Here is a 14,893-nt window from a genome sequence, read left to right as displayed (position 1 = left end):
ATGAGGTCACTGAGGAAGCCAGAAGGGAAACAAATATTTCTTGAAATGAATGGCAATTCAGTATCCCCAAACCCATGGAATACAGCAAAAATAGTACCAATATCAATGAATAGTCATTTAAAAAAAAAAAAGAAGAAGAAGAAGCCAGGTGTGGTGGTGGCACATGGCTTTAATCCTAGCACTCAGGAGGCAGAGGTAGGAGGATCTCTTTGAGTTTGAGGCCAGCCTGAGACTAAAGAGTGAGTTCTAGGTTATCCTGGGATAGAGTAAGAATCTATTCAACCCCCCTTCTCCCCCCCGCAAAAAATGGATCTCAAATAAACAATCCAATAAATCATCTCAAGGATGAAATGGGTAAGCATGCTGGGGAGATGGCTGTGGATATGTGGCTTGCCACTAAAGCATTAGGACTTGAGTGTGAATCCCCAGAATTCATGTCAAAGTTGGGCATGACAGTATGGGTCTGTTATCCCAGTGCTGGGAAGGTGAAGATAGGAAAATCCCTAGGGCTTGCTGGCCACCTAGTATAGCTAAATTAATGATGAGTTCTAGTTTTAATGAGAGACCCTGTCTTAAAAAAATAAGGTGAAGAGTGATTGAGGAAAACACCCAATGTTGACCTCTGGCCTCCACAAATATGTGCACAAACATGCACCCAACTATAAATGTTCATCTACATACATATCAACATATAGACACAAAAATAAAGAATAGAAAAGCCTCAAACTTAGAAGGCAAAAAACAAAGATCAGAGCAGAAATAAAGTAGAGAACAAAATACAAAGATCAATGAAAGAAAGCTCTTTCTTTGGAAAGAGAAAAAATGGATAATAAACCTTTGATTAGATTAAATAAGAAAAACAGAAGATTCAAAGAAAGTTAGAAATGAAAACAGAGACATTACAACTGAGAGTCAAGAAACATGAAGGATCATTAGGGATTATTTTGAAAAACTATGCCAACAAGTTGATAAACCTAGAAGAAATGAACAATCTTCTGACACAAATGATCTACTAAAGTTTAACTAAGAAGAATAGATAAACCTGAATACCAAGTAATGAAACTGAACTGGTTACAAGGCTCTCATCACAAAGTGAGGCGCAGGTGGCTGGCTTCACTGATTAATTTGAGGAAGCTTTTAAAGAACAACCAGTGGCAATTCTCAAGCTATGAGATAAAACTGAACCTTCCAAACTCACGATAAGACTCTGCATCACCACTACCTAAGCATAGAACAGGAGAACTATCAGGCAATATTCCTGATGAACACAGATGCCAAAATCCTCAGCAAAATAGTAGGAAATCAAATTCAATATCACATCCCAAAGTTCACACACTGTGCTCAAGTTGGTTTCTGTCCCAGATGCAAGAATGGTTCAACTTAGGAAAACCAACTCATAATACAGCATGTACAAAGAATCATGTAACGAGATGTGTAAACATCCTTTGATAAGGTTCCACATCCCGTCTTGATAAAATCCCAGAGCCAATATTATAAATGTGTTACACTTCGTCACATTAAAGGTTATATCTGGTACATCCATGTCTCACATTCGGTATGACGTGTGTTTCCTCTAACATGAAGAGCAAAACAAGGGTGTCCATTCACACTGCTCTTCTTCAATGTAGGATCAGTGTGAGTCAGAGCAATTAGGCAAGAGAAAGAAATAAAAGACACAAAAATAAAAAAGGAAGAAGTCAAATTACCCATTTTCAGATGATATGATTCTATAAATAGCAATCTTCTAGTCAAGTGTAGTAGGTCACACTTGTAGTCCCATCACTTGGAAGGCAAATACAAGAGTTGTCATGAATTTGAGGTCAGCCTGGGAAACATAGTGAATTCCAGGCCTGACTGGGCTATAGAAACCCTGTCTTAAAGGGAAAAAATAAAATAATAAAACAACAACAAAACCCCAAGGTGTTGGGTGGGGGACCCTAAAGACTTGACCACAAAATTATTATTATTACTATTATTGACAAATAACGTCAGTAAAGTAGCATTAACATGCAAACATAGTAGCTTTTTGTGATGCCAGTAACAAGTTTGCTGAGGAAGAAATTATGAAAGCAATACAATCACAATAGCCACTTAAACTTAGGAAGTAAATTCTCTGCAGTGAATATTACAAAAAAGTAATGAGAGAAATTAAGGATGCTGATATATATAAAGACTGTTGATGTTGAGATGGAAGAATTATAAGTGCCAAAATGTCTAGAAAGTGACATATTCAATGCACTCTTCATGAAAATACTAATGACATTTTTCACAGAACTAGAAAAAAATCTTAAAATTCATATGTAAGCACTGAAGATTGTCAGTAGCCAAAACAATCTTAAGTAAAAAGAGCAAGGTTGGAGGCATCTCAAGACCTGATTTCAAGACACTGTACAAAGCTACAGTAGCAAGAACAGCATGGTACAGGCATGAAAGAAGACATATATACCAATGAAACAGAGTAAAAAATCCACAAGTAACGCCAAACATATGCAACTGATTGTCAACAAAGGTGCCAGAAATATAGACTGGAGAAAGGACCATAACTTCAACAAACTGTACCTGGAAAACTGAAGATCCACATATAGAAGACTGCAGCTTAGATCCTGTTTCACGTTGTACAAAAATAAACTCAAAATGTATCAAATATTTTTATGTAAGACCTGAAACTTTTCAACTACTATAAGAAAGCATGGGGAAAACTTTTCAAGATGTTGGCAAAGATAATGAGTTTCTGAATAAGACTCCAGTGGTTCAGGAAACAAAAGCAAAAAGTAACACATTACATCAAGTTAGAATACTGCACAGTGAGGGGACAGCCTGCATATGGAATAAAAGAAAGGATTTGCTGTTCATCAGACCGTTACTATAATGAATGTGCAAAGAACTCAAAAGCAATATAAAAGTAAGTAATACAATTAATAATGATCACATGATCTAAACAGACTTCTCAAAAGTAGAAATAGAAATGGCAAAAAAAAAAAGCTCAATATCACCAGCTTCCAGGGAGAGGTAGATAAATAAGGTATCACTTCACTCCAGTGAGAATGGCTGTTATTAAAACAAACAAACAAACAAACAAAAGAAGCAACTGCTGGTAAGCATGTGGAGAAAAAGAAACTCACACCCTGTTATTGGGTATGCAAATTATGTAGCCACTATGGGAACAATATAGAAGTTACTCAAAAAGCTCAAAACAAAACTACCATATGACCTTGCTGTCCTACTGAGTATTTATCAAAAGGAAATGAGGTCAGCATACAGGAAAAAAATCCTGCATGTCCATTTTTATTGCTGCACTATTCACTATAGCTAAGATATGGAACTAAACTAGGAGCCTATCAACAAATGAATGGATAATGAAAAAATCCCCCAGGACGTGGCTCAGAGGAGGGTAAGAGGGCTTACTGACAAATATGAGGTCCTGAGTTCCATCCCTTTAATCCAGGTAAAAAAAAAAAGTTCACATATACCTATAACCCTAATGTTGTGGGGTTCTGGGGAATGATTACTGGATGAACTCCAGGTATAGTGAGATACTCTGGCTTAGGGGAATAAGGTAGAAGATAGTGGAAGACACCCAGAATCCTCTTCTGGCTTCTACACATGTTCACACTTATCGGGACACACATGCATATGTCACATGTACATACAAACACAATTATCACAACATACTGTACACATACCCCAAAAGAAAATACCATACACACACACACACACAAAGAGAGAGAGAGAGAGAGAGAGAGAGAGAGAGAGAGAGAGATGGGTACCCCAAAAGAAAATACCATACACACACACACACACACACACACACACACACACACACACACACAGAGAGAGAGAGAGAGAGAGAGAGAGAGAGAGAGAGGGAGAGAGAGATATGGGGTACCCCAAAAGAAAATACCACGCACACACACACACACAGAGAAAGAGAGAGAGATGGGGTTTTCTCTAGCTATAAATAATAAAACATTGCCATTTGTGGGAAAATGAGTGGAAGCAAAGGACATTATGTGAAGCAAAATAATCCAGAAACAGGAAGATACATGCTCTCTCTTACATGCAGAAATTTGAAAACAAAATGACATAAAAGTAGAACTGGGCCTGAAGAGAGAGCTCAGTGGATAGCTTACCTCACAAGATGAGGACATGAGTTCAATCCCAGTACTTACCTAAGAAAATCCAGGTGTAGTGGTATATGTCTGTTAGGGAGGCAGAGACAGGAGAATCCTTGGAACCATCCAGCTAACCAGTCTAGCCCAATGGTGCTCTTCAAGGGTAGATAACATTCCTAAGAAAAACATCTAAGGCTGTCTTCTGGCCTCCAGACACATGTGCATATCCTCCCCCCCCCCATGCACATGTGCACCCACACGCTTGAACACCCCTGCATGCCACATGCAAAAGAAAAAAAGAATTGTGATGACCTGGTGCTAGTAGGCTGACAGGTAAGGGGCAGAAGAGTAGTTGGATGTGATCAGTGCACATGATATGCACACCTGGAAATATCACACTAAGTCCCATTAATGCACATTTAAAATGTAGCAATCGAAAGAGTAACACATTTATAGAAAGCTTGAGATCAAAGAGTAAAGTTACTCAAAAATAAATTAATCCAAAATAGTGTGGGGGATAATTTAATAATTATAGCAAAACCATTGATTTACATTTTCTCACATTTTCTATGAAATTGGGAAAAGCATTTCTTGTATTTAATTTTTGCCAGTATTAATAACCTCAAATTCTAAGGGTAATGATTATTCTATGAGAGAAATGATCTCAAGTCTAAGGATAACACACATAGATAAGAAAATATGAAACACTAGAGGTGAACAGTGCTACCCAAATCACAAGGAAAACATTATCAGCAGCAAAATGAGTTGTATGGAAGAGCTGGAATGATTCCCTTTTCTGCATAAAATCTTTGAGTCTCTGGACTTTAAACAGCATGACTCTTTTTTTAAAGAAAGGGCCAATCAGCCTTACTTACTTTCCCACTTCTATTTCTACCTTAGGTATGTATTTTACCTATAGTCATCTGTACACAGAAAGAAGAGACGTCCTTCGAGTCTTTTCCATTAAAAAGAAGAAAATGTGAGGCACAGCATTCCAGTGTGGAGGAGCCAGGCTTGTGGGTTAAGCTTCTGTTGTAAATACAGCACGTGATGTATTCTGATGGAAAAATCCCTGTTCTTGGCAAAGATCTAGGATGGGAATTAATTGCAGGCATCATGGTAGTCTATGTTTCTCATTCCTTGTATTTTTAAAATGTTCCACTAACCCTGCTTCACCAAAGCTGTTGATGTTATACAAGTTACATTTATGTTGTATGAACTCTGATTATTTTCCTGTAATATTAATAAGAAATAGCTTACTTGGAGTAAATTCAATTGAATTGAGTAGCCAAATTTGATAATGTACATTGCATGCCCTGCCTTTCATTTCTGCCTTCACAAATAGTAGATGTATTGTGTAGAATAGCATAATTTATAGAAAAATGCCATTGTCCCTAGAACTAACTCTAGCCTTAAACATTAGTTACAACTTAGAAAGTTAAACATCTTCCTAAGTCCTGTTTTCAGCCACTCTGTTATGTCACAGCCCCCCACCCTCCCGCAAATGGAGTGGTTTAAACAGAAGATAATTACATTTCTGGAGGCTCTGGCATCCAAGATCAAGATGCTAGCCAGTTCAATAAGGAGATGTATGTAGAGGTGAAGTGTAGATCTAATCAGCCTCACTGCAGGAACTGAGAATGCAAACAGAAGGAAGTGAAGATAAGGAAGGCTGATGGATGGCCTGGGTCTTACAGAATAAGACCCTTGTGTTATTTGGCTGTAGATACACGCTATCCTTCAAGGCAAAGCAAAGATAATCCTGCTGGTGAGTCAGAGATTATCAGGGCTGCCTCCTTAGTTGCATGGGGGGTCCCTATGATGATTTATATATTCCCTATAGTTTTTGGCCAGGTGACAAGTGACTCTTGGTGGTGTACAGATGGATGCTTCTTGCTGTATCTACTTCCCTCCCCCCAGAAAAAGAAAGCACCTCTGCTAGGTCCCTTCCTGTAAAAACTCACTAATCCCTCCATGAAGGGTTCTCCTCACATGTCCTTTCCTAAGGCCTCACCTCCAAATAATTTCTGCAGTCAATTAAAAAAAGTCTATTACTAGGGCTGGAGAGATAGCTTAGTGGTTAAGTGCTTGCCTGTGAAGTCTAAGGACCCTGGTTCCAAGCTCGATTCCCCAGTACCCACATAAGCCAGATGCACAAGGTGATGCATGCATCTGGAGTTAATTTACAGTGGTTGGAGGCCCTGGTGTGCCCATTTTCTCTCTCTCTCAGCCTCTTTCTCTTCTCTGTCTGTCTGATGCTCTCAAATACAAATAAACATTTAAAAAAACCCTATTGTCAGCACCCTCCTATTTACCATTGAACTATTATATTATAGATATAACACAAAAATTTAGACATTTAAGAGATCCCAACATCTGTTCTAAATGTACACTTTTCAAATCAGAGTGTTGGATATTCTGAGAGGCACAACAGGTTTAAATCCACATATTAGTTTGTTAGTATGTCCCCAAATGCTACTTGTCTTGGCAACTTGTGTTTCAAAACCTAATAAAAGGGGACTTGCAAGGAAAATTTCCTTTTGTGTATAGTTAAGAATCACTGGTCTAAAATAGAAGAGGCTTCTTTTTTCTTTGAAACAAAAGGATAATTTCTTATTTGAAATTATACAGATAACCAAGAGGAAGGCTCTTATTATTTCAGTGACACATCTTAGAGTGTTTATCTTCAGATTTTCAAATCTGGAATCTTTGGAGCTTCCCATGTATATCTTATGAATTTTCCATTCAAGACTGCTCTAGGGAAGAGAGGATAGAAGTAGAGGTATATTTTATTTCCCCCTTTTTGTACATTTTTGTTTATGACAGATACAGAGACAAGGCTTACGAAGAAACTGGGCTGAAATAAAAGGAGAACTCTGAGTTTAGAGTATGGCAGATTCTTTCTCCCTGTACTTAGGGCATCAGCAATCTCTGGCTGCTGATTCAGGGGCATCCAGCAGGGCCTCAGTGCCCACTTCCTCTCTGCTTTCCTCACCACCTGATTTCAAGGTGATTTGAGAATGTTAAGGTCTTTGAAGATCTCTATTACAAAGCACCCGAGCTTCCCAACTCCACAGGTCTAGCAATACAGAGGACTGCAGTTTCTTTTCATCTGATTGCATATTACAGAGACATGAGATTTAATCTTTGATGGGAGTTTGCATCTTAAAATGAGTCTGCAGAAGGAGAAATAGCTTTAGATTTTTGGTTCCAGAATCTTTATCTATGTGAAGCTGTGTCACTTACTAGAAATGTTTGCTCTATTTTAAAATAGAAAACAATACCTTCTATAGTATTGTAGCAAAACTCACACGAGCTAATCCAAATGTAAACTCTAGTGTACTTACAGTCTGGCACCTAATAATAGATGTTAGATGAACTTCAACCTCTAATTGGTAGGAAGTGTAAGAAAGTTTATGTGGTAGGAAAATGATGAAGTTTTATAAACTTTTTACCTTTTTGCTTGGCTTAAATTTTTTTTCCCTTTAGCCCAACCTCTACAGAAATGATATATTTGGAACACATAAACTAGTAGTTATCTTTAACTGAGGTGGCAGGTATGCCTTGTGACAATATGAAGATACTAGCCACCCAATAATACCGTGATAATGCTGTAAGTTCCATACTGTGTATGAAGCCCCAGGCACTGTGTTAGGCCATGACAGACACCTTATTTCAGTGGCATAATTTTTCTTCCCAATGTTCCCACATACATACACTTACATGACTTTGTAAAGACAGAGCCTGATTATTGGTTGTGTGAAGGAAGGATGATTAGCAAACATCAAAATTAAAATATTGGCTGAGTCTCAAGACATTGAGTTAAATGCATCCTTCAACACCATCACAAACATTTAGGCCACTAGTCATTCTGATTACAGGACCTGTACTTACAAAAGATTGATCTTTAGAAAGGAATGTACCACTTTATTTTTTGGCCTGCCCAACATCCTGTTAGTGTTCTTTTGGGGAAACTGAGTTCAGATGGTGTTGCACTTACCTTCACGTTGCTGGACAAACACTTGACCAAAAGCAAGGGTTTATGTCAGGCTTGCAAATTCCAGGGGAATACTAGCACTGGTGGGATAAGCTGGCTTACTTCATACATCCAAGCAGAGAGACACCACCAACAGCCAGCACCACAGCACAGTCAGCACCAAGAACAGCCAGACTCAAAACTTTTTTATATACCTTAGGGCTGGACTTCAAGATACACCCCAGTGACATACCTCTTCTCAGAAGGCTCCACCCACAAGAGACTCAAGTTACAGGTTCCATCTTAATAAAACTACCTGGGTTGCCAGGGTGTGGTGGTGTATGCCTTTAATCCCAGCACTGGGGAGGCAGAGGTAGGAAGATCGCCATGAGTTCAAGGCCACCCTGAGACTACATAGTGAATTCCAGGTCAGCCTGAGCTACAGTGAGACCCTACCTCAAAAAACCAACCAACCAACCAACCAACCAATCAACCAACCAGCCAAACAAACAAACAAAAATACCTGAGTCTATGGGATCTTACATTGAAACCACCACAGATGGTTTGGTTAGGACTGCCTCTGCCCTCTCTGTCCAGGGACAGATATTGGACATAGGACCCAGGCCTGGTCAATTAGTATATCCCATTTCTAGGGACCAGATACTTGTTCATAGTGTGTAACCCAGTCTAAACCAGAGTCCACCCCATGCTGCTTCTGCCACGTCCATGGACAAAGGAACCTTTTTTAACCTTTGAGGAGGCTTGTAGCCACCTGGGCAAGTATCTGGAATGATTTTCGGAGGAATAAGGTCTGATATCATCACTGGATACACTAGATCTACCTGTACATTTCTTTGTTTTGGAACTAATATTCTCATTTAGGCTAAGGCTTTTGTTTTTTTCAGGCAAGCCCAACAAACATCTCTTTTTAATTTATGCAAGAGCGAGGGGAGGGAAGAGAAAATGAATTGGCACACCAGGTCCTCCAGCCACTACAATCCAACTGCAGATGTCTGTGTTACCCTGTGTGCACATGCAATCTTACATGCTTTCATCACATTTTGTGTCTGGCTTATGTGGGACCTGAAGAATCAAACATGAGTCCTTAGGCTTTGCAGGATAAGCACCTTAATCACTAAGCCATCTCTCAAGCCCAGGCTATTTTGATTGACTAGATTTCACTTGAACTCAAGAAAATATAGTAGAGACATTAGACTTATCATTAGTGAATGTGGCTTAGGTAATACTTAATGTCATGGTTATTACTCAATGTATATAGCAGATCCAAGCATGTGTTCTTAGCAACAAGAATACTAGTCTACTTAACTGAACCAATGTCTATCTTCTTAGTGGTTTCATGGAAAACAGATTATAAAGCCACTGTCATCAAATGGTTTGCTTTTGCTCACGCAATCTTACCACACCCTTATAAATGAAAGTCATGTACACAAAATTCACAGGATAATTTTACTAGAATTTCAAGATGAGAAGATATAGTCAAGATTCACAAAGAAAATTTTCATGTGAACTCTGGACAAATAAAGGGCACCATGTTTCTGTCTCAGTCTCAGGCAGTCTGGGTACCAAAGCATGCTCCTCTTCTGGCTGCACACATGTCAGGCTGTCAGTCATTTGGCTGCCTTTTCATGACCTTTAACTGTAAGGGTTGCTGTTCCACCCATCATGGACATGAATCCTGAAAACTTCAATTTCTGTGGTTGGCTTCTTGGCTGATCACTGTGAAACTGTTCACCAGCCATATGCTCTGGTCCATACAGCTTTCTTCTTAAACTCTGGGAGAGCTCTCAGAGACAGCAGGGTGGCTAAGAGGACAAAAAGCATAGAGCACTGTTGCATGTGGTAAAGCCATACTTCAAGAGTCATTCTGATCAAAAGGTGGCAGAACAGAGCTTGGTATTTTCTCACTTAGCTAATCTTTAAGAATAAGAGTTCCCATTTAATGTTGGTAGAATTTTAATGATAAAAAAGAGATTTTACAGGTTGAAAGGAAAAGATTCATTTTTAAGTTACCCTCTAATCCATTAATGGGAAGTTTTATTAAAATGAAAATTGATATCTTGAATGCTAGTAATACTGCTTTTCTTAATATCAGCGCTATCTACTTAAGTGTGTCCCCACTGTAAAAATCTACTAAAAGTCTGTGTTCTTTTTTTTTCTACATGAATATGATTACTATCTCTATGAAGTGTTTAACTGTATGTGTGCATGCATGTGGAGGGCTTACAACAACCTTGATTGTCTTCTCTCAGGAACTATGTGTACTTTTTTTGTTTAAAACAGAGCTCTTGTTGGCCTAGAGTTCATCCATCAGGCTAGAATGGCTGGGCCAGTAAGCCCCAGGGACCACCTGTGTCTGTCTCACAGCACTGGGATTAAAAATGCATGTCATGGGCTAGAGAGATGGCTTAGCGGTTAAGCGCTTGCCTGTGAAGCCTAAGGACCCTGGTTCAAGGCTCAATTCCCCAGGTCCCACGTTAGCCAGATGCACAAGGGGGTGCACACATCTGGAGTTCGTTAGCAGTGGCTGGAGGCCCTGGTGTGCCCATTCTCTCTCTCTGTATCTGCCTCTTTCTCTCTCTGTCTGTTGCTCTCAAATAAATAAATAAAAATGAAGAACAAAAAAATAAAAAAATAAAAAAACCCTGCATGTTATTATGCCTGGCTTTTTTTTTTTTTTTTAAAGTGGGTTCTAGGGACCAAACTCAGATACTCATGCTTGCAAAGCAAACTTTTACCAGCTAGGCCCCCAAGGATATGTGGGTGACATGAGTAGGTCAGAGCTCCTGGTTCTCTGCCCACCCCCAATTCCCTAGTCCCTCCCAGTTCCCCTGCTGATGACTTGGGGCAGCCTGGATCCTGTGAGCTTGCTATAGAAGCAAGCCCCTTGCTCTACCTTCCTGACTGAATGGCCTCTGGGTCCCCAACTGCCAGATTCCCTGCTCTGCAAGGTGCACCTGAGGAGTGAGTAGGCCCGAGGTCCCAGCTCATTCCCCACCTCCAAGTCCTCTCTGGTCCTGGTACTCCTGCTTCTGCCTTGGGCTGGCATGGTCTCTGCATGTGGGCTGCAGAAGAAGGCCTTTTGCTTGGGATTATTGATTGACTGGCTCTTGGATACCCAAATCCCTATTCCTCTGAGCCAGACAGTACATAGACCACTGCAGGAGTTGACCTCTTGTCCTTGGCCCTCCAGCTTTCCAGGTCCTGCTTTGCCAACCCTTGATCCCCATGTGCTGAGGAGTACGTACAAGTGCAGTGAGCAGGCCAGAGTTCCAAGTTCCCTACCTCCCAGTTCTCTAGGTACCTTTGATGTACTTGCAATCTCCACAATCTGCACATCTCTTCATTAAGAGATGGTGGTTATATACCAACCTGGTTCACATTTAAAACAGAACACACACTGAAGATCCTACAAGGACAAATACTTGCTTCCCGCTCAATAGAATAAAATGTTTCCCCAAGATGGGTAGACCACAATGCAAAGAAAATAAAAAAATAAAGAAAGTCAGAAAACTAAAAGATCTTGACTAAGGATACTAGTTCCACAATGGAAGCCTCCAATAAAATTATAGAGAAATCAATAGAAACTGACTCCCAAAACTAAAGCACACAATGTGACCCTGATCAAAAGAATTGTTGAACTCAAAACAAATCATCAAAAAAACAAAAACTGCATAAATGAAATTGAGAAGAATTGTCTCTTAGAGTACTCAGCTTTTGACACTAGGTTTAACTTATTTGAAGAAAACCTTAGAAGCCTCAAGAGAGATAAATGAACTGAAGGTGACTCAACAAATGGAAGATCTCAATAACCAGTTGATTAAGCTTAATGAAGAGTTAATCAAATGCAAGAATGAATTCCAGGAAGTAACAAGGAAATCAGACCTTAAACTGAAATTGTACCTCAAAAAAGAGATGGAAACAATGCAAAATAACACAACAGAAAACAAAAATCAAATAGAGATTTAAAAAATCTCTCCAGAACTCCCCACTAACAGAATTACTCATGTGGAAGACAGAACTCTGAGCTGGAAGCCAAGACAGAAGAAATTGATGAGGAGGCCAAAAAATTTTGCTCAGCTCAAAAATCTTGTGAAAAGAATATGAGGGACCTGTATAATACCCTAAAATGACCAAACATCCAGATCATGGGTATACAAAAAAGACAAGGAAATCCAGGCCAGAGGCATAGAGAACACATTCAACAAAATTATTAAAGAGAGATTTCCCAATATCTCAAAAGAGAGGCCCATCCAAATACAAGAAGCTTGCAGAACACAAAATATTCAGGATCAAAGAAGAAACTCTCCACAGCACTTCATAGTTAAAACTCTTAGCAATGAAAAGAAAGAGAGTGCTAAAAGCTGCAAGAGAGAAACAACTCACTACATACAAAGGCAATTCCATCAGAATTACCACAAATTTCACAATGGAAATCCAGGAATCCAGAAGGGCCTGGAATAGAACACTTCAAAGTCTAAACAACTATGGCTTTCAGCCCAAGTTACTGCACCCAGCAAAAGTATCCCTCATAATAGATTGTGAAAGGAAAACTTTCCATGAAAAATGACACCTCCTCCGGGTGAAAGGACAGAAAATGATATTCCAAGCAAATGTAAATAAACTAGCAGGTGTTGCCTTATTAATATTTGACAAAATAGACTTCCTTAAAACTAAAAGTAATCAAAAGAAACAAAATGACCACGTCTTACTCATGAAAGGAACAATCCAACATGAGGACATCACAATTATAAATCTATATATACCAAACACAGATGCACCACGGTTTATCAAACGAAACCTACTTGACAACAAAACAGAAATAGACGCTGACATCATATAGTCAATGACTTCAATACTCCACTATCATTAACAGACAGATCGTCTAAGCAGAAAATCAATAGGGAAATAATAGAGCTCAACACTAGCACAAATCAACTAGACCTAACAGACATCTACAGAACTTTCCACACAAATTCTACAGAATACACATTCTTCTCAGGAACCCACAGGATATTCTCCAAAATAGACCATATATTAGACCATAAAGCGAGCCTCCATAAATTCAGGAAAACTGAAGTAACTTCCTGCATCATATCTGATTACAATGCTTAAACCTAGAAATTAACAACAAGAAACACATCAAGAACTCCACCAGCTCCTGAACACTAAAAAGCACACTTTTCAACAATGAATGGGCTGTAGAAGAAATCAAAAAAGAAATTGTAAAATGCCTAGAATTGAGTGATAATGAAAACAAAACTTATCAAAACTTATGGGACACAATGAAGGCAGTCCTAATGGGAAAATTCATAATATTAAATACCTAGCTATCCACCTAAAGGTACTGGAAAAGCAAGAGGAATACAACCCTAAGAACTCCACATGAGAAGAAATAATCAAGATCAGAGCAGAATTAGTGAATTGGAAACTAAGAAAACTACTCATGAAACAAAGAGCTGGCTCTTTGAAAAAAATAAACAAGGTTGATAAACCCTTGCCAATTTGATCAAGCAAGATAAAGAGTAGTCTCAAATTAACAAAATCAGAAATTAAAAAGGAGAGGTTCCAATAGACATCAATGAAATTAGAGGTATTATCAGGACATACTTCCAAAACCTCTACCCCACAAAATTAGATAATATGGAAAAAATGCATGATAGCCATATACCACCTACTAACACTGAACTCAGAACAGAAAAATCACCTAAACAAACCTATTACATCCTTGGAAACTGACAAGGTAATCAAAAACTTCTCCCCCAAAAATGTCCAGGACAGGATGGCTTCTCAGCTGAATTCTATCAAACCTTCATTGAAGACCTGAAATCAATTTTTCTCAAACTGTTTCACATAATCAGAGAGCAGAGAATCCTCCCCAACTCCTTTTGTGAAGCTAGCATCACACTAATACTGAATCCAGACAGAGATACTACAAGAAAGGTAAACTATAGTCCTATGTCCCTGATGAATTTAGATACAGAGATCCTGAACAAAATCCTTGCAAACCAAATTCAACAACATATGAAAAGCATTATTCACTGTGATCAAGCAGGCTTCATCCCAGGGATGCAGGGATGGTTCAACATATGGAAGTTGGTCAACATAATATACCACATTAATAAACTTAATCATAAGAACCACATGATCATCTCAGTTGATAAAGAAAAGATCTTCGAAAAAATACAATACCACTTCATGATCAAAATGCTGGAGAGAATGGGCATGTAGAGTTTATATCTCAACACAATAATGGCTATATATAAAGCACATAAAACCCAAATAATACTTAATGGGAAGACTCAAGGAGTTCCCACTGAGTTGGAAACAAGACAGGGGTGCCCACTCTCACCTCTGCTCAACATAGCACTAGAAGTCTTAGCTCAAGCAATAAGTGGCCAACAATGATCTGAGCAACCAGAGGTCTAAGCTACTCAACGCAAACACCCTGACAGGAAGTACACACCACTGCAATAGTGATACACAGCCTTGGTGAGACACCAATAACTTTCTGATTGGCTAAGAGATCCACTCAGTGTAAAGGAACCCATAAATTGGGAACCAGATCAGAATCTTATGGAGACAAAGATTATGCTCTCTAGTGCCCAGCTCTCACTAGTCTTTGGCTAAAAGAGGGGTTACGTACATTAAATTCTCCCCCAATTAATAATGCTTATCCTATTTAAACTTTGCTGACTTCACTCTCTGTTGGAGAATCTGTTCTTATTTCAGAAGGCAGTGAGACTCAAGGGGATAAACTACCCCTTGCACTTCAGCCAAGCCACAG

The 14,893-nt window shown here is 39.0% G+C and overlaps 2 protein-coding genes across 3 annotated transcripts in view; one reads left to right on the top strand and one right to left on the bottom strand.

Annotated features, from left to right (window-relative positions):
* Positions 1-6,262, top strand: part of Hacd4 (3-hydroxyacyl-CoA dehydratase 4) — a 37,177-nt gene extending 30,915 nt beyond the window's left edge. Inside the window, exon 7 of the mRNA XM_004658411.2 lies at positions 5,013-6,262. Within this exon, the coding sequence (XP_004658468.1) occupies positions 5,013-5,095 (83 nt within the window). The 3' untranslated portion in view covers positions 5,096-6,262. The remainder of the gene's footprint in view (positions 1-5,012) is intronic.
* A 3,279-nt stretch (positions 6,263-9,541) lies between these two features.
* The window catches only part of Focad (focadhesin), a 364,375-nt gene continuing 359,023 nt past the window's right edge, over positions 9,542-14,893 (bottom strand). For both annotated transcript variants that reach the window (XM_004658412.2, XM_045146459.1), the window contains one exon: positions 9,542-9,911. In XM_004658412.2, the coding sequence (XP_004658469.1) occupies positions 9,838-9,911 (74 nt within the window). In that variant the 3' untranslated portion in view covers positions 9,542-9,837. The remainder of the gene's footprint in view (positions 9,912-14,893) is intronic.

The sequence above is a fragment of the Jaculus jaculus genome, chromosome 1, assembly GCF_020740685.1.
Source record: "Jaculus jaculus isolate mJacJac1 chromosome 1, mJacJac1.mat.Y.cur, whole genome shotgun sequence".
NCBI lineage: Eukaryota > Metazoa > Chordata > Mammalia > Rodentia > Dipodidae > Jaculus > Jaculus jaculus.
Note: the sequence above shows the minus strand (reverse complement) of the source record. Positions and strands in the feature narration are given on the sequence as shown.